Source organism: Vanessa tameamea, chromosome 16 (assembly GCF_037043105.1).
Source record: "Vanessa tameamea isolate UH-Manoa-2023 chromosome 16, ilVanTame1 primary haplotype, whole genome shotgun sequence".
NCBI classification, from domain to species: Eukaryota; Metazoa; Arthropoda; class Insecta; order Lepidoptera; family Nymphalidae; genus Vanessa; species Vanessa tameamea.
In genome coordinates this window covers 6,121,084-6,144,776 of record NC_087324.1, presented here as the reverse complement: position 1 = coordinate 6,144,776, position 23,693 = coordinate 6,121,084, and the positions used below count along the sequence as shown (strand labels likewise).

General features: G+C 30.7%; 3 protein-coding genes across 5 annotated transcripts in view; 2 read left to right on the top strand and 1 right to left on the bottom strand.

Annotated features, from left to right (window-relative positions):
* The first annotated feature begins 1,337 nt into the window (after positions 1 to 1,337).
* Positions 1,338 to 10,107, top strand: LOC113394022 (lysosomal cholesterol signaling protein). Of its 3 annotated transcripts, none has more exons than XM_026631201.2 (16): positions 1,338 to 1,472; positions 1,702 to 1,814; positions 1,892 to 2,181; positions 2,260 to 2,552; positions 2,760 to 2,881; positions 3,214 to 3,379; positions 3,654 to 3,881; positions 3,953 to 4,105; positions 4,347 to 4,512; positions 4,978 to 5,115; positions 5,552 to 5,566; positions 6,267 to 6,399; positions 6,523 to 6,709; positions 6,857 to 7,032; positions 7,614 to 7,739; positions 7,929 to 10,107. In XM_026631201.2, the coding sequence occupies exons 2-16, from the start codon at positions 1,723 to 1,725 to the stop codon at positions 8,119 to 8,121; spliced, it is 2,478 nt and encodes an 825-aa protein (XP_026486986.2). In that variant the 5' UTR covers positions 1,338 to 1,472; positions 1,702 to 1,722; the 3' UTR covers positions 8,122 to 10,107. The 3 variants fall into 3 exon arrangements, with proteins under 3 accessions (XP_026486986.2, XP_026486985.2, XP_026486987.2); XM_026631200.2 differs by having other exon boundaries at positions 5,549 to 5,566; XM_026631202.2 differs by lacking the exon at positions 5,552 to 5,566.
* A 728-nt stretch (positions 10,108 to 10,835) lies between these two features.
* LOC113394025 (DNA-directed RNA polymerase III subunit RPC8) overlaps positions 10,836 to 23,693 on the bottom strand; it is a 225,939-nt gene continuing 213,081 nt past the window's right edge. Inside the window, exons 2-5 of the mRNA XM_026631206.2 lie at positions 12,379 to 12,518; positions 11,398 to 11,581; positions 11,144 to 11,284; positions 10,836 to 11,060 (exon numbers count right to left, since the gene is read on the bottom strand). Coding sequence (XP_026486991.1) covers positions 10,849 to 11,060; positions 11,144 to 11,284; positions 11,398 to 11,581; positions 12,379 to 12,489 — 648 coding nt within the window. The 5' untranslated portion in view covers positions 12,490 to 12,518 and the 3' untranslated portion in view covers positions 10,836 to 10,848. The remainder of the gene's footprint in view (positions 11,061 to 11,143; positions 11,285 to 11,397; positions 11,582 to 12,378; positions 12,519 to 23,693) is intronic.
* On the top strand, positions 13,951 to 23,095 carry LOC113394023 (ecto-NOX disulfide-thiol exchanger 2-like). The gene is made up of 10 exons (XM_026631203.2): positions 13,951 to 14,154; positions 14,807 to 14,950; positions 15,033 to 15,655; positions 15,790 to 16,014; positions 16,104 to 16,287; positions 17,200 to 17,306; positions 17,864 to 17,986; positions 18,586 to 18,729; positions 19,072 to 19,215; positions 22,670 to 23,095. Exons 1-10 carry the CDS (start codon positions 14,148 to 14,150, stop codon positions 22,859 to 22,861), a joined length of 1,893 nt encoding a protein of 630 aa, XP_026486988.1. The 5' UTR covers positions 13,951 to 14,147; the 3' UTR covers positions 22,862 to 23,095.

Sequence of the window (23,693 nt, the reverse complement as noted above, 5' to 3'; positions counted from 1 at the left end):
TGCCGAGATTTCCTTGATAATTTCCGAGTGCGGTATGATCGATTTTATCAATTTCAAAACGAAATATTTGAACTACCGCTCATCCATTATTTTAGCCCACAAAAATCGTAAATCGCAGAGGCTGACTGAAAAACAGTATTTCAACCGTCAAACACTAAGAAACTAACATTTTTTAAAATATTAATTGTAAATTCAACAGTTCTGAAATGAACGTTAATTAAGAGGAAACTTCAAAGTCATTTATTTCCCTTTAGTAATTGGGAAGGGTAATGCTTTTCCTTGGTACCAACCGATTCAGAAAACCTTACTCTATTATATATTTTAAATGTTATAAATATCCTTAAACTATTTAAATAAAAAAAACTGAAAAATATTTTTTCCAAAAGTATTATTTCCATAAAGTGTTAATTGACAATGCCTTCAAATTAATGTATTATATATAATATAATTTTAAATACTTAACAATAATTAAATATTTAACTTTTTATATATATTCTATATCTTAGTATTTTTTTTTTATATATTATGAAGATTTTTTTTTGTTTTGATGTTAAGTCTGTGCTTACCTTTTACAACAATACAAATAAGAAATTATTTTAACTATTGTATCGACTTGTGGTAATTAAAAATACTCTAACATTTCTTAGTAAAAATAATAACATAAGATAAAATAAAGGACTTATTTAAGGTTCATATCTTTATCAAAATAAATCAAGTAAAAGTGCAACAAAATAGATAATTAATGATGCTTCGTAATCATTTCTATACCCAAATTTATACGTACTTGTAATTTTAGTGCTCAGCATTTTCGATATTCCGAAAAGCAACGTTATTAAAATGAATCCATCATTAAAAGCTATGACAAAGATTATTAATGATGGTGACTAATTAGCTTAATTATTACTGTTACAAAAATTGGTCATTTCTCGTTTGTTGCATATTACATAATCATTGTAATGTATTTTTTCACAATTACTAACGTATATACAGAATTGTTCATAACCGTTGCTGGATATTATGAATAAATATTATTATTTTTCTTTGGATTTAATTGAGTAGGTTGATCCTTTGAGAGTATCTCAACATATTTTGGAAAAACATAAGGAGTAGTCAATTTTAGAAGTTGTTTTAGTTACTTAAATAAAAATATTATTTGCGAAAGTTTTTCTTTAACCTTATTCTTTAGTTGAAATTAATGGTAACCATGCTCAACTCTAGATCAGAAACCCTTTCCGATTTGTAATTGACAGAGATTAAAAAATATAATTTATGTAACCAGATATTTAAAAAGTATTATTGAAAAGAATAAACAGATTTGGAAATATTGGCATGGCAACACTGGCTATTGTCAGCTTATTTATATTTTATTGATTTTGTATTCGCCGATAAATTCAGATAGATAAAAATATGTAAATTTTAATTACAGAATAAAGTCGAAAACATGTCTATAGCTAACGCTACTATCTAAAAAGGTAAGGTAATCCAAATTTTTGTGTTAATATTTACAAGTATTTATTGTTAGACATATTTATTATTTATATAATTAATTGTTTATATATTATTTAATCATTTCAAAACAAATTTTCATTTTAGTTATCTTTTTAATTATTTCTGTGATATGGGCTAGTGACAGACCGTTATTGGCCACGTGATTAATATTTTCCACAAAAATATACACATTATTTCTATTTTTGTTCACAGCTTATTCATAATAAAATAGAGATGGATACAGATGAAGAAATAAATGTTAATGACTCTGTGTCAGAACATTTGTATCCAGCATTGTTTCAGTGTTTTACTATTATTATTTGTGGGTGAGTTGCATGAACTTAAATGTAATGTGTTGTTTATTTAAACATTATAGTATTTTATGAAATATTTCTAATTTTAGGTATGTAGCTGGACGTCTCAATGTTGTCTCTAAATCAGAGTCAAAAGGTATTGCTACATTTGTTGGAACTTTTGCATTACCATCTCTCATATTCTTATCATTAGCCCGCCTTGACTTCAGCATCGTTAACTGGACGTTTCTGGGTGCAATACTGTTAGCTAAAGGACTTGTTTTTTTTGTTGTGGTCATAGTTACATTGTTAGTATCAAGACCTATACATTTAGGACAAGCTGGAATTTTTGCTATATTTTGTACACAGAGCAATGATTTTGCATTAGGATTTCCTATAAGTAAGTATTCTATGTTACCTACAAAATTATTATTTAAAAAAATGAAAACATTTCTTAATAAAAATGTTTATTTTTTAGTTGACGCTGTATATGGAAAAACACATCCAGAGTATTCTCTATATTTATATTTAATGGCACCTATATCCCTTGCCATACTCAATCCTGTTGCATTTATTCTGATGGAGATAGATAAGCAGAGACAAAGTCCACAAACAGTTGTTGGTTCTCAACATTTACAAAAACTGAAGATGTTATTGCAATTATGTAAAGGAGTTATCTTTAATCCCGTATTAGTCATGACTATTCTCGGTATAATGGGAAATATTATTTTTCAACATCAACTATCTGTTTATATTGAAGGCTTATTAGATGTAAGTTGATTCTTTTTGTCTACAAAAACAAATTTGTTATTAAACTTGTGTCCATTTTAACTATTGCAACTTGCTATTTTTGGTTAGTTTAACATTTTTATCCTAGGATAAACATTTATAATTATGATATGGACATATTATGAGACTGTTGCAAGCAAAACTTATTAACTATTTGTTTTGATCCATTTATTGTATTTAATATTTTAGGTTTTTGGACAATCTTTCTCTGCAGCAGCATTGTTTCTATTGGGACTGCGAATGGTTGGACAAATAACAAGATTAAGGGGACCTGCACTCATACTTCCTTGTGTATTGATAATGGTCAAATTGTAAGTTAAAATAATTATATTTTAAATTGATAACATAAATTAGGGAGATTGCCAAATAGGTAACTGAATGATGATGGTAAGTGGACACTGCTGACCATAATTATAACCATTCCTTATGTTGTTAATGTGCCATCAACTTTAAAAACTAAGGCATTATGACCCTTATGTCTAGAGTAACACTAGCATACTCACACACTGCACCATACACCTTTATATCCCAACAAAATAATAGTATTTTTGCTTGGTAGAATATGTGATAATTAGGTGCAACCAAGTAAACCATTAGCATTTTTGAGGTTCTATTATAATAATTACAAAATGGGGTTTTTCAGGATTATTCTCCCCGTGGTAATGAGAGAATGTGTCAGTACATTAGATGCTGGAACAAACCAGTCTGAAACTCAGTCTTTATCTACGTATGCATTCTTGTATGGAACAATACCAACTGCACCGGCTGTGTTTGTGTTTTCCAATCTATATCATTTGGAGATTGACTTGGTAAGATTTATTTCTTAAAAGGTCTATGGGCTGGCAAATAAAAATTTTCTTTTTAATTTCCTTGTGTATTAAATCTTTTCATTAGTCAAACAATTATGAACCACTAACTTTTTCAAAAGATTTTTTTTATTGTTTAAAAAAAAAAGTAACATCTCAGACATGATAAACCTGGAATATTTAATGATTTTGTGGTAGCAAATTGTTTCTATTAGCCCTATATTATTAAGTGGATGTGTCATGTTTATTTTATTTAGTAATTTTATTATTGTTCCAGATGGCATCATCGATGGTAATCTGCACATTTTTGTCAGCACCTATAATTTTCCTCTCTGCGGAAGTTATATCAATTAATCAGGACTATGCAGATCAAATAAAGAAATTTGGTTTTGAATTATCAATAGTAGCTCTAATAGCAGCAATTTGGGTATTCATGGTGTTTACACTAACAAAGAAATATAAAAGAATACCGCATAGATTGACTTTATGTCTCAACATTTCTCAGGTATACATTTTATCTTTTTAATTAAAACAAAAATGTCGGTGCTATGTTATACATCTAATGATATATTTCAGATATTACTAGCTATAAGTATGCTCTGGGGTGGACCTTCGAACAGCTACTCACCAACATGGGAGTCAACAATGCAACAGGCATTGCAGCTCTTCAGCACATACTCATGTTTGTTGTGGACATCTATGCTGACTATGGGATTGCTAATGCTAGAGGTTAGTCTTGCATCCGGACCAGTAACGTTCAACGCGGTTGAAATACTAGCTAGTAGTTTTATAGTTTTTTTACTTGTATGTCATATAGTTCAAAATAGAGGTTTGTTATTTTAATTTTCATGATTTCAGAGTAAGACAAATGATAATATTACATCTAGCTATAAAATTATTACAATTTGTAAGTATTACAACTAAAGATTACGCGATACAAACCGTAGTGAGAGAGCCTGTATTAATTTAGATTCGCGGGCCGTGCTTCGTGGTGACGCTGTGGCCGGTGCTGGCCTTCGTGGCGTGGGGCGCGCCCGGCGTCATGGTGGGCGTGCTGCTGGTCGCCACGCGCGCCGACGTCACCTCGGACGCGGCCGACGCCATCAGGCTTTGTGTGCTGTTTTTCTGTATCACTTGTGAGTTCTTGTATCAACTTTTAATGAGACATGTTCCATCTCATGTGCCCGTCGCTACTATGGACTCGCTCACTACACATATCACAGAAGTGATGGATAAATCTCAATGGAAACTATGCGGGACATATTCTAGTGTACAAGTGTGTGCGCAAACACAGGTGAAGTCTATTCATAATCCGATGAGACGGTAAATCCGACACGACCGTAGAGAGTTCGTGCACAGGACCTACGGCTTTACGTGTTTTTCGTGACACGTGAGTGTACACACTTCCTACTTCGAGATTCTGGACTCTCGAACTTAGCAGCTTGGTCCAGGCCAAGCCCAGATTAGCAGCATGGGTTGCTACTAAAAAATGTTTAATAGAAGAATAGAAATGCGGCCTTATACCCTTCTAGCCAACGAGTTGTCTAGTAGTTTAACGAGGTAGTATTATCGTACATACTAATAGCATTTCAAATGTATAGTGACGACGGGCTGCCTCATCCTGTACGCGCGGTTCCGCCGGCGCGACTCGCTCGAGTCGCCCTCCGCGCTCGACGAGTCGTCCAGTCTCGTGGAGAACGCAGAGCCCACTTCGCAGACACAATCTCTGTCTAACTTTGGTAACTACGATACTATTATTGAATATTGTGACTTTCTTGTTTAATGATAGGATAAATGCCACAAGTACAAGGCTACTTGTGTGATACAGACATACGATAAGTATGTACGTAATGATGTAATTTTTCATTAGGCAATAGTGTGACCGAAAAATATAGATGTAATAATAAATAATAAATATAAAAAATAGCATGAAAAATTACTCGGATATCGACCATTTTATTTCTTATTTCTTTAAAAAACTTCTGTAGTTTTTTTATGTTAAGAGAGTAAAAAAATGTGAAATACCTATTTTAAAAGTGTGCAATCTAAATAGGATTTCAATTTTGACATCTAATATATAAAACATCATTTTATATAGAAGGTATTTTTTAAATGTCGACTCAGTCTTCTTTATATGTAAATATAGTATATGTTTTTGTTTCATTGCTCCAGAAGGAATGGAGGATCCGGGTAAGTTCGTTTGATATGAATTTATATAAACGACATCAAAGTCGCATGCAGGTCACCTTTGTATGTAACATACCTGGCACTATTTCATTGCTCACTTTAGACTGCATTTCACTTAATTAATCAACTCGAGCATTATTTAATAATTCCTTTAATGTATATCTCACATGTATTTGTAGTACTGTTCAAAATAACCCACATTAGTTATAGCATAGTCAGGATTTAATTTTTCGGGAAGTCCTCATAGCCTATTATTTAAGATTTACTAAATGATGATACTGAATGATTTTATTATTTAAGATTTACTAAAATAATGGTAGTGTTCTTAATTTTTGTTTACTTTACATATTATTTATTATTGATATTATATATATATATAGTAAAATTATATGATTAATTACTGTTTTACTGATATACAGAGTAAACATATTATTAACAGAAATGAAAATGATAAAATTAATTTGAAAATAATAATTTCATTAGGGCTTCTACTCCTCTGTGGCCAGAAGACCTTTAATGTTACATGTGGAAATCTAAACAGCGCGAATAATCGCTATTAAATTATTTTCATTGGTTACATGGCTGGACATACAATTACTCTATAATTTGATACCTGGTTGTGCCATACATTTTCATACCAATTAATTATGAATGTATTGAAATGTTACTAGCAGACAATGTCAAAAGATATTCATTTGTACAGGTTGCTATGGAACCATAACGGCAACGCCATCGCCGAACAAGAATGGGAATTGTTGCTCTAACGATCCTAACTGCAACAATGTACTCCCTGCAAGCAACACGAATGACATAGAAGATATTGCCCACAACGAAAGGTCAGCAAATTAGCTTATATTCAATCCTTCCGATCACCTAAATAATGTAATTTAGAAAATCTATTTAAAATGTTGAATATCTACAATTTGACCTTGAATTACTTAAATATATTGTTTCTCCAGAGATTGTGCTTGCCCCCCATCTCGGAAGCTCAAATGCAACTCGAACGCTCCTTGTCCTTACTTGAACGAGCTGGACCAAGCCGCCAGCGAGCTGGGCCTCCTCCCGCCGGAACAGAGCCGAGGACGCGGAGGACAACTCCTCAAACACACTGTGCTCATCATATCTTACAGTCTCATGATGTTTCTGGTAATTTCGTGATTATAGATGATATTGATGATTATGATATATAGTAGTTTTAACTTAAATATTCACTGTAAACGAAGTTTAAAAAATATTTTAATTACATTATTGTTTTATATTAGAAGCAATCCTCATGTTATCAATTTATTGCAGGGGTTAACCTTAACGGCCTGGAAGATGATGCGTAAAGACCAATCGGGAGTTTTTATAGAGATTGAATTCCTGGACACGGCCGCTAGCAATGGGCAGGCTTTAATCATGTTTATTCTATTTGGACTTGATCCTGAAGAAATTTTCATACCTATTTTACGATACATCAAAGGAAAATGGTAAGTAAATAAGGTGTCCAAACATTGGGTTTCATGTAAAAAAAATTATGAACTTCATTAAAACTTATATTCCTGTTAATTGGAGGAAAAGTATATGTTACCGGCCAAATTAAAATTAAAATTTTAATAATCGAGATATGATTATTGGTTCTATTAAAAACACTTATTATTTGTTATAGTATGATTGTTTGTATTATCAATTATCCATAACTTAGAAGACGAATCATTATGGTTTTAATAAAAATGATTATTTTTCCAATTACGGAATATTTTATTCAGTTTATCTTTTTATTTTGACTTTCTAGATATAATATTTAGACTAGGCCATACCAATTTATCCTAGAGTGTGCGTATTTATATTAGGACAAATTAGTTTGGACTAGCCTACATTGGTTTATCCTATCGGACTTAGGACAGATTAGTTTGGACTAGGCTATACTAGTTAATCCTATCGTGTATAGAAATAATTAGTTAGACCTAGGCAAAACTAGTTTGTCCTAAAATTCGGTTTGGCCGGTAACATATATATAGTATTCTGTATAATTTTTTCAATGATTAACTTGAAAACATTTTAATTAAAGGCATGGAGCAGATACAGTGGCGTTGCCAGCAGTAGACGATCTTAAGTTCGAAACTAAACATGTTTGTGACCAGTTCATCACGCATCACCTTGACCGTTGTAAAGAAGCAATTGCAAAGGACACTAGGTAATTACAAATATATATCTAAACAGCTTATAGCAGTCAGAACAAGTCCTTTTTATAAATTGATAACGAATGTATATTCACGATACAATACCTCAACTCTTCACAGATATAATTTTATATATAGAAATAACTATATGCTAGTTATAAATGTCTACGCAACACTGCAATACAAATGCTGTTTAACTATAGATGGCGCATGCGCACGTATCGCAACGTATTCCGCGGGTCATGCTTGGTGCGCTGGCTGATCCAGTGCGGGCTGGCCAACGACGAGCACGAGGCCGTCACGTACGCACGACACTTGCTCGACGGCCGACTCATCGCTCACGTTAATAACGCTCATCACTTCACCAACTCAACGCTTCTCTACACTTTCAAGTAGTACCCGAACCGATATAGGTTGTATCATCTTTGTTCGCTATTTCGATAAGATTTATACAAAATAGCAGTCAATATAAAAATACCTGTTTAATTACATTTGCTCCATATCAATCGTAATAAATTATTGTATTCAATTAATAATTGTAGAAAAAATAGTGTTTCTATTATTTTTACTTCTATTTTATCTTTTATTATTAGATACTTCTTTTTTCTCTTCAGTATTAATGCTGCCTCTGAGTATAGTCGTATGATAATCGGTCATAAAAGTGAAAGTCCTAGGACGATTGCAAAGGAACCGATAATTGGAATCTAAGGAATGTTTTCAATATCGTCTTAACTATTTTTAAGATCATTGTAGATTCGACTTAGGTAAATCACGAATGACCATAGACTAATGAGGTGACATTAACGTTATGGACAATGCAAAGATCTTACAAATAGAAGGCGATTTTAAAAAAAATCCTTAGAAGTTTATGCAAGGATCTAATTTGTCCGATTATCGTACGACATATAAGATATAGTTATGATCTGATAGCAAATAATTATTTATATAGACATAAGACTACTTAAAATAAAAAAGAATCACAATTTTAGTTTTAAATATGTTATAATTAATCTAATATTTTGATAGCCTATAGGTTAGATACCGTCATAATGATGTTAAAACATATTTCAATAAGTTATGAGTAGCTGCATTAAACATAAATACTGAGTACTATTTTGTGCACTTTTTTTCCTGTTGGCTCTATCGGTTCATTACTATCATGCAGCAATCTAATATCTATACATATATTTTCTATACAAGTTCTTATGTATTTTATTTTGAGTGTACTTTCAAAAGCTATTCTTAATGGCTGTCATATGGAGTGTAATCAGCATTCTTTATTAAAATTATATTGTCAAGTGCTAATAATTTGTTTATACAATTTATTAATCAATATAAATACTACAATAATGTAATGTAATGATATTATTTTAAAAACAACAAACAAAAACAGGTACTATTATAGAATGAACATTTATCTCATCAAAATATTCATTATCATAATATTTTAATCACTTGTTTATATGAAGCATAAGATTTGGGAATACAATGTAACAGTTTTTATTTTATTTTCTGATACTAACCATAATGTAATTGTAATACATTTAGCTAGTTTATGATTCCATATGCTTAAGTAGAAAGTAATATTAATAAATTTTCCAGTAGTTATCCTATACATTAATTTATGTAAAGTGATTTTATTCTTTTCTATTATAATATGGTTCATTTAATCTTAGAAATCTGCTCTCTAATACATACAGTTATTAGAAAAACAAAAAATATAGTATCATATTTTTATAGGTGTATATTAAAATAGCACAATCATTTAAATTTGTGTAATAAGATTTATAATTATTTTTTGAAATAAAACACAGATACAAAATCTATCTTCGCATTGTAATAGTGAATTAGTTCATAAGCAATGCTTAATAAACTGACTTTGTGTCTTAAATATTTAAGGTATGATTTTTTTTTTTAATAATTTGTGTTATAAATGTAATACACATATAACCGTTTTAGGTGCTTTATATAGGTTAGTATATTAGGTTATTTACAGTAATAAAAAAAATATATATTTCTCTAAAATAATATTTTATAATAGCAATTTTTTTTTTGGTTATGTACTTTAATGATCAAACAACTGATCTCAATGGTTTTAAAATACTTTATTATATTTCTTTTGTCTTATTCTCATTATATACTAGATGAACTTTAAAGAGTATAATTTCTTCTTTGCTAAATTGCATGGTTTTGTTACTCGATGTGATATAAAGGCTGTTGCTTTGTATAAATATGTATACATTTGTTTCGTCTAAAATAAAAGAAAAAGGAATGTATTCGCTTTAGATGTAGTATATTATTGCATAAATATATGAAAGTATATTTTATCATTATTATATTGTATAATGAAAGAAAATTATATTAATGTTGCAAATCAGATAATCTGGTACAATGTTTTATTTAATATTACTCCATTTATTTTATGTGTATCTTAAAGTATCCTTATTTTATCAGAAGTGTATATTCTGAAAAAGGATATACCCTTCGGATAAAATAAGGATACACTATATATAATTGTGCTATACATACAATATACATAATTTGAGAGGTATAATATGTAAATAATTATTATTACCTGCCTGCCTCATTAGTCTTGTGGCATGCTCATAAAGTCCGAAATTCTGAAGAGTTAAAATTCAGGGTCCGAATAATGTTTTTCGTTAATTCTTAGTAGCATTCTGGAGTTCGGAAAATCAGTGTTTATCGAAAAGCACGTAAAGACAATGAGTTCTACTAGGTAGTGTTCAGAGGTGACCTGCCCTTTCCCGGTCATGTCAGATTTCGATCCCACCTGATTATGGGGAGAGAGTGACGGTTTTAAATATATTTGTGATTGGTCAGTTTATTTCCTATTCAGTTAGCTGGTGTCTCTAGAGAATAGCCTCGAAACCAAAATTGGTCAGGCCATCATGTACAACTAAGATTCATAAAAAGTACCTAAGTTATCATTTTATGAAAATTCTTAAATTAATGAAACCAAGTAGTTGAAAAGTTTAGTCTTAGTTTAATAAACTTTATATCTGATTATATTATTATTGAAAAATAAGGACTTTATGGTGCTTTATTACTAAGAACTGTTGTAACATAGGGCTAGTAAATTAAATAAAAAGATCTAAAAACAATTTATTCATCATTATCTAGTTCATCATTTTCATCTACATCTCCATCTTGATCAGGTGTCTCCCACCATGTTAATAAGCCTAGACCAGGTTCATTAATTCCACCTAAAAGTCTATATGGGGCAATTGCTTGTACTGGGCATTCACCCCCAGGTGGACCACTTGGCAAACTTTCTTCAAACATCTCACTTGTGACTCGAAATCTTATTGATTCACCTGTAAATGAAATATTTAAATGTTTATATTTTTTTTATCTGCCTATATTTTAAATGGATTTTTAAAACAATTAAATGAATTACCTGAATCCATAAATAAATCATGTTTTTCACCATCTTCTTTAGGATACTCCCACACCCAAGCTTGATCAGTTTCATCAAATCTAGATGGATGTTGAAGGGCATTTACTGGTATTAAAATATCGTCAAAAAAACCCATAGTAACTGAAAACAATTTTTATGTAAAGTATATTATAATATATTAAATAGATAGGTGAACTACCTATTATTTATTAGGTCATAAACATTTTTTTAAATATAAAGATTTATTAACTTACCATGAACTCCTTCTCTACTACAACTTCTAATTTTTCCTATTAGAATTTCTTCCACTAATGGCCTAAATACTATATATCTAAACTTAACTTCAGTATGTGATGAACCATCACCGGGAAAAATATATGAATGTCCAATATTTGTAATATCAAATAATGCTATGCATAAACCTACATTTAAAACTACCTAAAACATGAAATATAATTAGTATAAGGCATTATTTTGATAATAATACCTATTCTGGGCTTATTCCACCATGCTGTTCAGTGTAGGTTTATGTATACATAATATTGACATTGAATAGATGTTTCCAAACTATGTTTTTTTTCCACTGTCAAGTGTGGATTCACTATAAAAACAAGTTAAACAACAACAAGCAAACCTAACTTTTTAATCAGTTTTGCTTGTCTAGATTTGAATCTCCTTGATCCTTTGTAATTATTCTTCATTATTTAAATAACAAACCTCTTAAAATTTTGTCTCTGTGATATATTTTAATAGCATTCTATAAGACAACCTTGTTTGAATAAGTTGAGAGCATAAAGGATGGACGGATACTGACAATAAAGGGGTCATTATAATTTTTGATGTTTACCTCACTACTAAGTCTGTTTTTAATTATTTTTTTAGTATATGGATTGCCCAAGCAATAAGTGCCATTCTACTCAATAAAACTGAAACCTCAGAGACAAAAATCCATTTCTGATTTCGTGTAATTGCACTGTTACATCGTAGTTTAATGTATAGTTTATAAAAGTATACATAAAACAGACTACCATTTATTTTAGAATCACAAACAAATTCTGAAGGGAAAAAAAGAGAATAAAAATATTACTGTATGTATTTTCTATAGTTTTATTTTAATTTGTACCTACGACTATTTAAATTGTGTTTATAGTCCATAATTTTATTCAAGGCAAAGCAAAATGTTAACATCATGAGCTTTATAATATAAAAAATGAGGTTATTTTCGAATTAACTACCTTGTTCGCAAGTTTCCTATTTAATAAGGTTGTAATTGATTCAGTTAGGCTTTGATGAAAATTTTCAGGAGTAACTCGTATAACATCTTTCATTTCAGCTAAAACAAACATTTTTACTTAATACATTTATAATAAAAATACTTTCAAAATAATAACATTGGCGCTTTTGCTATAATCTAGATAATAAATATTAAATATTATCTTAATCTGTGGCTACTTGCACAGGATAAAAATTACAAATATTTCTTCCATAGACTATTAAGATAACGACCTTGTTGATAATTTTTGTTTAAATTAATATATATATCTTAGATTTTTTTTATTTTTATATTTTTACAGGCCACTCTGGACAAAGATTTGGCAAACGGTCTAGTGCTTCAGCTTCTGTCCATGGCTAGAATCGAATATTTCATCGGAATCTCTATCTGTATTATCGCACCAGGTAGCAATGCACGCACCTAGGTCCGCCTTTTTCACAAAGAAGGACCTCCGCTATAGCTCTGTATCTATAATTTAAAACCTGCCTCAGAACCAAGTCTCTATTCTGATTTTCAATGGGCGATGTTTTACCGTCGCTAGGCGGGCTGCCATAGCTTTAATCTCTTCAAATTATAGCAGGCACCCTTATGGGAAAAGATCTCCTTTAAAACTGAACTTTCTGGGACAATTAATCATTGGAATAGTAATAGAAAATATAGAAGCCTGGTATTTACATTCTCTAGGTACCTACTGATGAGACGAATATTAAGATTTATTTCGGTGACCTTAGCCGTCACATTCAGAAAAAAATTGCGGACAAAAGGACCATCTCATAGTATATTTTAATTTTGAGTTATGTTATAATAATACGCAGTAAAATACCTTAAGGTCTTTGCTAATACTTTTTATTGTATAATCGATTAAAATAATCCACATTAACCACAATAACCATTTTTTATCCTCTGCTTTTTACGAGAAATAATGGCTTATTTACGAAGCGATTTTAAGCAATACAGTATTAATCAAAAATCAAAATATACTTTATTCAAGTAGACTTTTACAAGCACTTTTGAATCGTCATTTAACAAACTATTTAAAGTAAAGCTACCACCAGTTCGGAATGTAGATTCTACCGAGAAAAACCGGCAAGAAACTCAGTAGTTACTCTTTTTCAACTTCTAAAAATACAGTCTTGTTAGTTAAATACAATTATATATGTATGTTATGTCTCCTGCCTGGAAGTCAACAAGCATTAACTCCACGCTTTTTTATCATCAATATAATTTTGTATCGAATAATATGCCTTCTTTACCAAGATATTTTTTACAATTGACTTGAATCTATGAAACGTCGAATTAAGTACTTTAAATAAATTGTTCATTGATAATGATGCAATGATATAATTGCTATATAAAATGCCATATAATTCATAGTTTTATAATAGTTGTGTTCATCGAATTTATATTTATTTGGCACTGACCAACGATACTAATATTATATTTCTATATACGGTTTATGACCGAGTACTGACTTATGACTTTTGTTTTATCTATGGTTACTGTTTTCTTTATGGCCCTACTATCTGGTGTTTTAAATGTTATTATTTTATTTTGATTGAATTAAAAAATAATGTTTCTTCTTAATTCTTGGTGTTTGTTGATGTTCTCTATGTTCCCTTGTAATATACAAAGCATTGGTATAATTAACATTATAAGTTTATATTAATACAAAATAAAATAATCGTTACAAGTTACTGTCGACGAATTTATTTTTCTGTTTTGAAGGAAGTAATGTCAGGTAGTGTATACTGTTTTGATAGAAATATAGCAATATTTTTGGCAGGTATTTGTTTCGATGGGACGAAGGCGATAGGCCTGGTGATATTCTGCTTTTATTCATAGTAATCACAAGTAGTATCAAAGATATTAAAGCTGTTGTATAGTTAATTCTAATCAACTAATTATACTTTTCTTAAAGGTATTCTGCTATCATAGACTTAAGTTATTATTTATTATAGAATTTCAGATTTTACAAGCTATCCTACTTAATTATCATTTTCAAATAAGATAAAGACAAATAAACACTCCCATTAAAAAATATTTGAATTTTGACAGAAAGTCCAAGGGAATTAACATTAAATCAAATTTCCATTATGAAGCAAATTTTTTCATAGCAATTTTAAGCAAAACATCTTCTTTGAACTTCTTTCTATTAATTTAAAATTTTTAATAAATATAACTGATGTAAGTCTTGTGAATGTGTATGGATAAATCTCATTAATAACATGGATAATGTATATGTATAAATGAATTTTACTTAGTTATTTATGTAAAAATTAATATTACATTATTAAAATATACTATATTTCATATTTAGAAAGCATTATATGATTTAATCATTAGATATGACACTATTCTTTTAATGATAATTTATTATTAATTCCTAACAGGGAGAAAAGATAGATCAAGATCTCCTATTAGAGGAGATAATAGTGGACGTAGAAGAGATACTAAAAATGGTGATCAAAGTAAAAGTTCTGAGAACATGCCTAATGTAATTAATCCAATGATGATGCCGAATATTTATCCTCAAGGTGCATTGACAATTATTTCACATTCTTTTAATTTGATCTCTATAATTATAACTATACTTAATTTCCTATTATATAATTCAAGGAAATATGATGATGGGTGGAATGTTTAACATGATGATGCCTAATGCTATGATGGGTGGAGGTATGATGACATCTCCTGGAATGGATATGATGCAAGGACCTGGAATGGAGATGATGTCTCAAGCTACTATGGATATGTCAACAATTGGACCACAGCCTTTGCCACCTGCACCTCCACCATTAGACATGGGAATGATAGGAGGTGTTATGGTGGACCCTTCTATGATGGGAATGTTTCCTCCCAATATAGGAAGTGAAGTGCCACATGATAAAAAAGAAGTAATTTTAAAACATTGTAAATTGATTCCACCTGATCCAGGAACTCAGCAACCACCTCGTAGAGCTAGACCTCCAGGTTGCCGAACAATCTTTGTAGGAGGCTTACCTGATAAAATAAGGGAAAGTACAGTAAGAGAAATATTTGAACGCTATGGAAGGATTCAAATATTGAGATTGTCAAAAAAAAACTTTTGTCACATACGTTTTGACCGAGAGAGTTGTGTGGATGCTGCAATGGTGATTTCAGGTTATAGAATAAAGCTTTTGAGCAAAGACAAAGATGACATTGAAGAAGATGAAGACTCTCATGCTACAAATGGTTGGCTACACGTTGACTATGCATTGGTAAGAATAATTTGTATAGATATAAATTTATTGAGAAGTATAAAATATTATTTACATATGTAAAAGAATAATCAACTACAAAATATCTTGTTTGATGAACCTGTTTGAAAAGTGTTTTTTACCATAATTAACAGAGTAGAGATGATCAAAATGAATATGAAAGACGTCAACGTCAAGCCCTCCGTGTTCAACAACAACAGATACAACAACTTACAGCACAACATGAGGCCATAGCAAGTAGAAACATGAACTATCATCGCTCACCATCACCTGTGAGAATACAACCATTCTCTAATGCTGCAGTTGTTCAATTAGCTGAAAAGATCAAGAATGAAGAACATTTCCCAAGCACATTGCCGGTAAGTCATATAGGTGTGCAATTATGGATTTAAATTTTAAATATCATTGAAATATTATTGAAAATTTATTTACTGTTATTATGTTACAGACATTAATTTCCTGGCTTGAACGAGGAGAATGCTCGAAAAAAAATTCGAATCAATTTTATTCAATGATTCAAGCTACTAATTCACATATACGAAGGTTATTTAATGAAAAAATGCAATCCGAGGAAGAGTTACAGGAATGCAAGGAGAGAGTGAAAACTCACATACAGAATATTATAGAACAACGTAAGTAAATCTTTGCATTAACTGTAAGGTTTTAGTCATGCATTCACCTTGTAGGTGAATGATCACTTGGTCACTCTCTTATCTCTCTCTAAAACGAAAGCATCCCTTAGAAATTATCTCTGTATTAATATAATCTCTAAGGTAAGATGTTGACTGCGACACAGTAATACGTAAGTCTAATTTTTTTAATACCTTGCCATTTTATTTTGACTTATAATAAATCATTCTATTATTAAGCTTTTCTCATATATTTTATTTTATAGTCACAATTATTTTTCTTATATTTTTCAATCAATCTAATAACAACAATTTGGAAATATTATTGTTAAGTAGGTATTAATGGAGTTACTTGAAGAGTGTATAAATTAAAATGAAATTGTTGTAATTTCTCCGAATTTTATTTATAAATATTTTTTCGTTAAAATAGATAAACATGATAAAATTAAAATACCTAAAAACGAGTGGAGTTTCATAGAAAAAAAAGTAATTTTATTTTGGTCTACACTTGACGTCACCGATTCAATGTCGTCAATAAACTGCGAGCGCCAACAGGATATGGTCCAATATATTTTCTCTCGGTACTTAGTGGATTTGTGTGTAAGTTACAATGCATTGACAAACTATGTTTTTCTTATTCAATATAAAATTAAACAAATAATTCTTAATTAAAATAAAAACATATATTTGTCATAGCATTACAATATTTGGGTACCTCTGTGTGTTGCACACTACTCGGCTCGAAGCGAGGCTCGACGCCCGGCGGTCCACCAGTAACACGAGCATACGTGCCATCCATGACTAGGTAGATATGCGATGTTGAGGCTCACGAGGCTGGGCGGTCACGATAGTACTACGGTATGTTTCTCGAGCGGCCTGTCTCTATCCTCTAAACATAATTTCTGTGAACCTCAGTCGAACAGGTGGCGAAAGTGTTTAGTGCGGCCACCCACCAGCGTGTGTGGGACCACTTTACTAAACCCCAGCGGAAGAACATCGAAACGTGGCAGAAAATGACACAGGTAATTGTGACCTGATTGATAACAACATTAATAAATATGCAGGGTGTTCGTTTAAAGGCATCGCCGATTCCATTCGAATACTCGAATAGTTATTAAATTTACTGGTATATATATCTCAATCTTCGTTTACGCGACTCACCGAAGGACGACGCAATCAAGCCACAAAAGCTATGCTTGATATCAGCTAATTATTGTACTTAATATAACTAAGGTAAAGGTTTGAAAGTAACAAATTGTGGGGTTACATGTTCAACGTCGAAAAATTATGGTTCACTATACTTTTTTGTATTCAAAATTTCGAAGACAGCAGTTACAGGTAAATATTTATAAAGAAGGTGTTATAAAATTTTAATTTTAATATTACTCTATTTATATAACATATAAATATAATATTTATAATGAAATATTTTTCCACAAAAACTAGATTTTACACTTACTTTGTACTGACTAATAATTTCTTGCATTTTATCATTACTAAGTAATCTAAGGAATATAACCCATTGTCTTTTCGGCAGCGAAGAAAGTATTATAATAATTTATAAAACAATTCTTTTTAGGAATTCAATACTCTGAAAGAAGAATTTAACGAGAAATTTGTAGGAGACGACACGGATTTCAATGGATTTAATAACAGAGTTATTAACTTTGACAACAATAATGAAGAAATACAAGAACTGAAGGTAATATACAACTCGTTGGTGACTGAAAGCAGACGATGTTTTTTTTATCAAACTGTCTTAAAATTAAATAAACTATAATTATTTTTCATTTATTATTCTCATTTGCGACAAATTTATTCTTTATAATTAGGTATTGTAATCAATAATGTTAATAAAATGAGTGAAAATATCATGATAATGGACAATGTTATTGAAAATTTGATTTTTGTTTTTATTCTATTTTATTAGACGGAGTTTTGTTACTCAGTGACTATGTCACTCCCGTAATTTTATGCTTAAATTATGTAATTAGTTATTATAAGTACATCGACTTTTTGTAGAACATTTAAATATCATATATAGCATCCTGGTTCTCTCGGATAAAGGAGACACAAGTATGTTACTACAGAGTCATGGCAATATCATGGCATAAAAAAAGAGACACTAGTCTCTGGCTGAGTTGCGTTCACATTCCATAGGAACGTGATATATGCCATATATTTTTTCACAATCGGTGCAATTTGGAGAATCTATTCTACCCAATAAATGTAAAATTCGAGTTTGATCTTGTTCACCTTTATATTAAATAAATATCTATTACTTATTTCATGAACCTTCAGCGAGAGAATGAAAGTCTTCGATTTCAACTTGAAGCGTACAAAAACGAAGTTGACGTTATAAAAGCAGATGCACAAAAGGAAATGGAGAAATTTAAAGCTCAATTTATAGCGCGGCAAGCTTTACAAGGAGCTATGGACAAAACTGTGAGTTCATTGACTTAGCTTGACGTACTTTGAAATAACCTTGTGATTCAAGTTATTGGAAAATCGCAAAATTACATACAAATGAAAATGACACAATAAGAAGTAAAGTAAGGATTATAAATCGTTATTTTCTTATTAGTATCTACTTCGAGATAGAGCTAAATATACATTATACCTATTTGAATGCTAAATTGGCTAAAAAAATATAAATACATTTCCTTGGATCGTAGTACATAAAAATGTACACATATATGCAAAGTGTTAAATCTATTAGAACGTTCACAGTTCACACAAACGATTATATAAAGAGGTTATTTAATAAGCGGTTGTCTTTATTCTCAGCCGCCATTACCTTCGCCCGTAAACAAACCACCGCCACCACCGCCTTTACCTGAAGAACTTGACTCTAAAGTTCATTTGAAGGAAGATGTCGAAGTCCAGTGCGGTGAAGCGAAGTTGATTGGTGTCATGTCCGCATTTTTACAGGTATTATTTGGTCCTGTATAGTATTTTTTAGTTTGTAAATATATTGTTAAATATGTTTTGTTATGTTTTATCTCCTTACTTTAATCAGCAACTACTGTTTCGCTTTAGCTAATTCTATAAAAAATTGAGTGTTTAATTTTTGAGGTTTGAGATGATTTATTTCCCATTAAGAACAGAGTTCACTTACATAGGAAACTTAAACTAGTAACAACATAATAATAAACATATATATAGTTAATGGTGACCTTATTTATACAAACATTCAAATATAATTATAAAGTTTGACAGTATGTTTTTAATTTAGCCTTAAATTTCGAAAAAGATTTTTCGTTAAATATTTCTTTCGGTAGATTATTGTACATTAGCGCTCCCTCAAATTGTATAGTTTTGTTACCATAATGTTTAGTTCTAGACTTAGGTATTTGTAATTTATGTATATTTCGTGTATAGTATTTATGTGATTTAGTCTTAAAAGTAGTTTGTGTGTGTATAGATCCTGAGAGAATTTTTCTTATAAGTATGCATGTTTTGTATTTGTATAATTGTGCTATAGATAGTGTATCAGTTTTCTTGTAAAGTTCATTGGTTGGAAAGCGGTAGTCCATTTGGTGTAGTGTTTTTAATAGTTTGTTTTGTGATATTTGTAAATCTTTTAAATTAGTTTTGTGTGCAGATCCCCATACTTCTATTAAATATTCAAGTGAGGATTTAGCTAATGAGTTATAAATAATAGTTCGAACTTTATATGGAATACATCGGACACACCTGCGTAAAGCTCCAGTCAGTGATGTTATTTTAGTTTGCAAATAATCTAAATGAGGTTGCCATGATAGTTTGGAATCTAAGAGTAAACCAAGATACTTTTCTGTTTCTGATTTTTTAAGTTTAATATTATTTATGGTTAGGAATTCGTAGTTAGGGATTTTTTTATTTTTCGCAGTAAAAAGCATATAGGAGGTTTTCGTAACATTTATACTCAGCAAATTGTATTGGAACCATTCATTTAGTATATTTAAATCTGTTTGTGCGTTCGATATTATCTCATGTATTGAGTCTCCAAAAAAGAACAGACATGTGTCATCTGCGTATAATGACACTTCTCCGTGTAATCCTAAATTACCAATATCGTTAATGTAGATTAAGAATAATAGAGGGCCTAGGATTGACCCCTGAGGTATACCGCAATTGATATTACATGAACTGCTTTTGAAATTTTCGATTTTTACTAATTGTTGTCTGTTCGTTAAGTATGACTTAAGGACGCTAAAAGCTGATCCAGATACACCTATTTTTTGCAATTTATGAAGCAAGATATTATGTGAGACGGTATCAAACGCCTTTTTCAAGTCAATAAATATACCTAAAGCTATCCTTTTCTGATCTATATTAAATTTTATTTTAGAAATTAGATCAATTGTAGCTGCAAGAGTATTTGATTTAGCACGAAACCCATACTGACCTTTATAAAGAAAATTTATTCCAGTGAGATAATTATATATACGCGTGTACAAAACCTGCTCAAATACTTTTGATAGAACGGGCAAAACCGATATAGGACGATAGTTCCCAGGGTCAGTCTTCGAGCCAGCTTTATAAATAGGGATAACTTTAGCCACTTTTAAGCTATCTGGGAATACACCGTCTCTGAAACATTTATTAATGCAAAGCGTTAAGTTTTCACTTATTACATCATTAACACATTTAATTGTTTTAGGGGTAATACCATCGACACCTGTGCTTGCATTAGCATTTAGGTTTTTAATGATTGTTTTTATTTCATCTTTTGTACATATTGTAAATTTTGTGAGTGTTTTCGTGTTTCTGTATGAGGATGACATGTATGAAGTACTTGTTTTATGGTATTTGGATGGTATAGAGTTAGCTAAAATGGAGCCTATTGACGAAAAGTAAGAATTAAAAGTTTCACATATTTCCGTACCATCACTAATAATTTTATCGTTTACTATAAGCTTAGGGAGAATATTATCATTTACGGTTTTATAATTGGCAAAAGTATAGATAAGGTCCCACATTCTTTTAGGCTTGTTGTAACATTTAATAAATGAGTTAAAATAAAATGTATCCTTAATGTCTCTAATAGCACTTCCAACTTTGTTTCGTAAATTATTAAATTCCTTTCTTAGTTCCATATTATCTGTATCTTGTTTAACATTTTTCCACGCGATATTACGGTTTTTAATTTCATCCAGTATATGTTTGTTTATCCAGTCGTCTTTTGGTAGATTTTGTATTTTGTATTTAATTACTTTATTATTCTCTATAACCCTTTTTATGTACTCGTTCAGTTCCTCATAGTCGTCTATAATCTGAAGATTTAAATTTTTAATTTTTTTATACTGTATACTCAGACACGGTTTCACATTTGATTATTTAACGCTTGTGAAACGATAAGGTACCTTGTGGTTTTTTTTATTTTAATTATTTTGCGATGCCCATAGATGGTGTTGGAAAAAGTATAACTATTTTTATGCTGTGCATCTAAAGCTGTCAGTAAACGTAAAGTAAACTAATATGTTCCGTCCGAGCGCGCCGCCGGCACAAGTGCGGCGCCGGCGCGGCAGCAGGTGCAGGTGTGGGACGACGGCCTTGGCCTCTAATCCTCGTCGGACGGCCATAGCCGAAGTTTGAATATGTAACAATCGCACATAACCTGTTGAACTGTTGCGCTACAAACGCACAATTTTCAAAATAATATACATTTATTACTAAATTGGCAACAATAAATCCTTTAGTATTTTTAAAATCTAATCTTGAACTAAAAAAAAAAGAGCTAATTATTTCTTCAGATCTTTGTTGTAACTTATGAATGAATAAATCTTTCTCATCCTAGATTATATCTTAATGTTCTATAATTGTGATCTACAAATATTTCATCTTTATTATAGTATTTTAAAAACATAGGCACATGCTCATAAGCTACAGCTATCTCTGTTGAGGCGTAATTGCAAACTGAAAAAGAAGTCACCGTACAAAATTAAATGATTGTGGTGTGTTTGAAAATCCGCCTGTTTCGGCTGAACAACCAGCTGTGAGGCAAACACATGCAGGATCGGTGGGGCTATTACGTATAGAGCATAGCAAATGTTGCTATCAAATATTTGTTGCGGATTGATAAATTTTGCAGTCGATAAATCAGTATTATTGAGTATTATGCTTCTACATTGGTCCATAATACTGATTTATAATCTTTTGATTTGATGTCAATCCGCAACAAATATTTGATAGAAACAGTTGCTATGCTCTAACCGTAATAGCCCCACTGATCTGTACACTGAATTGCATTCGCCATTGCAACTTGCAACTTATGGCTCAACGTGTAGTGGAGCCATAGTTTTATTAGAAGTGGTATTTGTGGGAAGAGCGCAGTAAAAAACTTATTAAAATACGAATTCAAATAAATATTACACATTCACTGACGAATAATTTGTTTCAGGTGCACCCACAAGGTGCTAGTCTCGACTACGTAGTGTCATACGTCCGTGCGTTGTTCCCGAGCGTCTCGCAGGCGACCATACATCACGTCCTGCAGAAACACGACGAAGTGTTCGAACGAACTACGAGTGGCGTCGGAGCTAATATTGAAAATAGATGGACATTCGTTGCTTTTAATATTAAGACAAATTGAAAACAATAATCAAATAAAAACGCTATGTATAATTATGTTATAGTGTTTATTATTATAAAGTGTAAAAATCAAATGATTGTTTTGATCTTTATCATACAGATGAGATTTATGTACCGTTTTAAAGCTACTCGGCGAGATCTTGTTTTTCAGGCACCTAAGTTAGTAAGGTATAAGTTTGTGAAATTTATATTCTTTATTATGTAAAAACATTTTAATAAAATTGGTAAAAACGTTTCTTTAACTTGTGTTTTAGTCAATTATGATAAAGGAATTATAGTATTTACAAAATAATATTTATAAGCGTTATTTAAGGTTATTAGAATAATGCCGAGTCATTTTTAAATCAGGATTTTCAGTTAAACTACAAAACATTTGTCAATGTCTTATTTTTCTTATTATACATGACCTTTCAGCGATCAATTAATGAACATCTAATCATCAACTACCGATCGGTTTTATCACACCGATTGAAAATTTTATTCTTCTTCGTCTTTTCCTTATGTATTGCTCAACGGTTACGGTTTTTAAATAATAACTTACTAAGAGTTGGTTGATCTCACTCAGCAGTAATGCCAAGTCTTACAGAATGTTCCCTTCCTTCCTTTAGAGTTCCTTGTTTTAGAGATATTTGTATATTCAAGTAGTTTAAAATAGCTGTTGTATTTATGTGGGTGCTTTTGTTTGTCTTACAAACATTAATTTATGATCCAATAACGACAATGAAAATAACAATTTTTGTTTCCTCAAATTTAGTTTTACTTAATTATTCTTTGTATAATTTTTTTCTTGCTTATTCTTTAATTTCTTTGAATTCATTATTTTTAGCTTCTTA

What these genes read in the sequence shown, in the direction of transcription:
- LOC113394022 (XM_026631200.2), top strand. Translation starts at nt 1,723, where the DNA reads ATGGATACAGATGAAGAAATAAATGTTAATGACTCTGTGTCAGAACAT. An exon ending in TTTACTATTATTATTTGTGG is followed by an intron (nt 1,815 to 1,891) that starts GTGAGTTGCATG and finishes TTCTAATTTTAG; the next exon opens with GTATGTAGCTGGACGTCTCA. An exon ending in GCAATTGCAAAGGACACTAG is followed by an intron (nt 7,740 to 7,928) that starts GTAATTACAAAT and finishes GTTTAACTATAG; the next exon opens with ATGGCGCATGCGCACGTATC.
- LOC113394023 (XM_026631203.2), top strand. An exon ending in ATTTCCCAAGCACATTGCCG is followed by an intron (nt 16,015 to 16,103) that starts GTAAGTCATATA and finishes ATTATGTTACAG; the next exon opens with ACATTAATTTCCTGGCTTGA. An exon ending in AAGGAGCTATGGACAAAACT is followed by an intron (nt 18,730 to 19,071) that starts GTGAGTTCATTG and finishes CTTTATTCTCAG; the next exon opens with CCGCCATTACCTTCGCCCGT.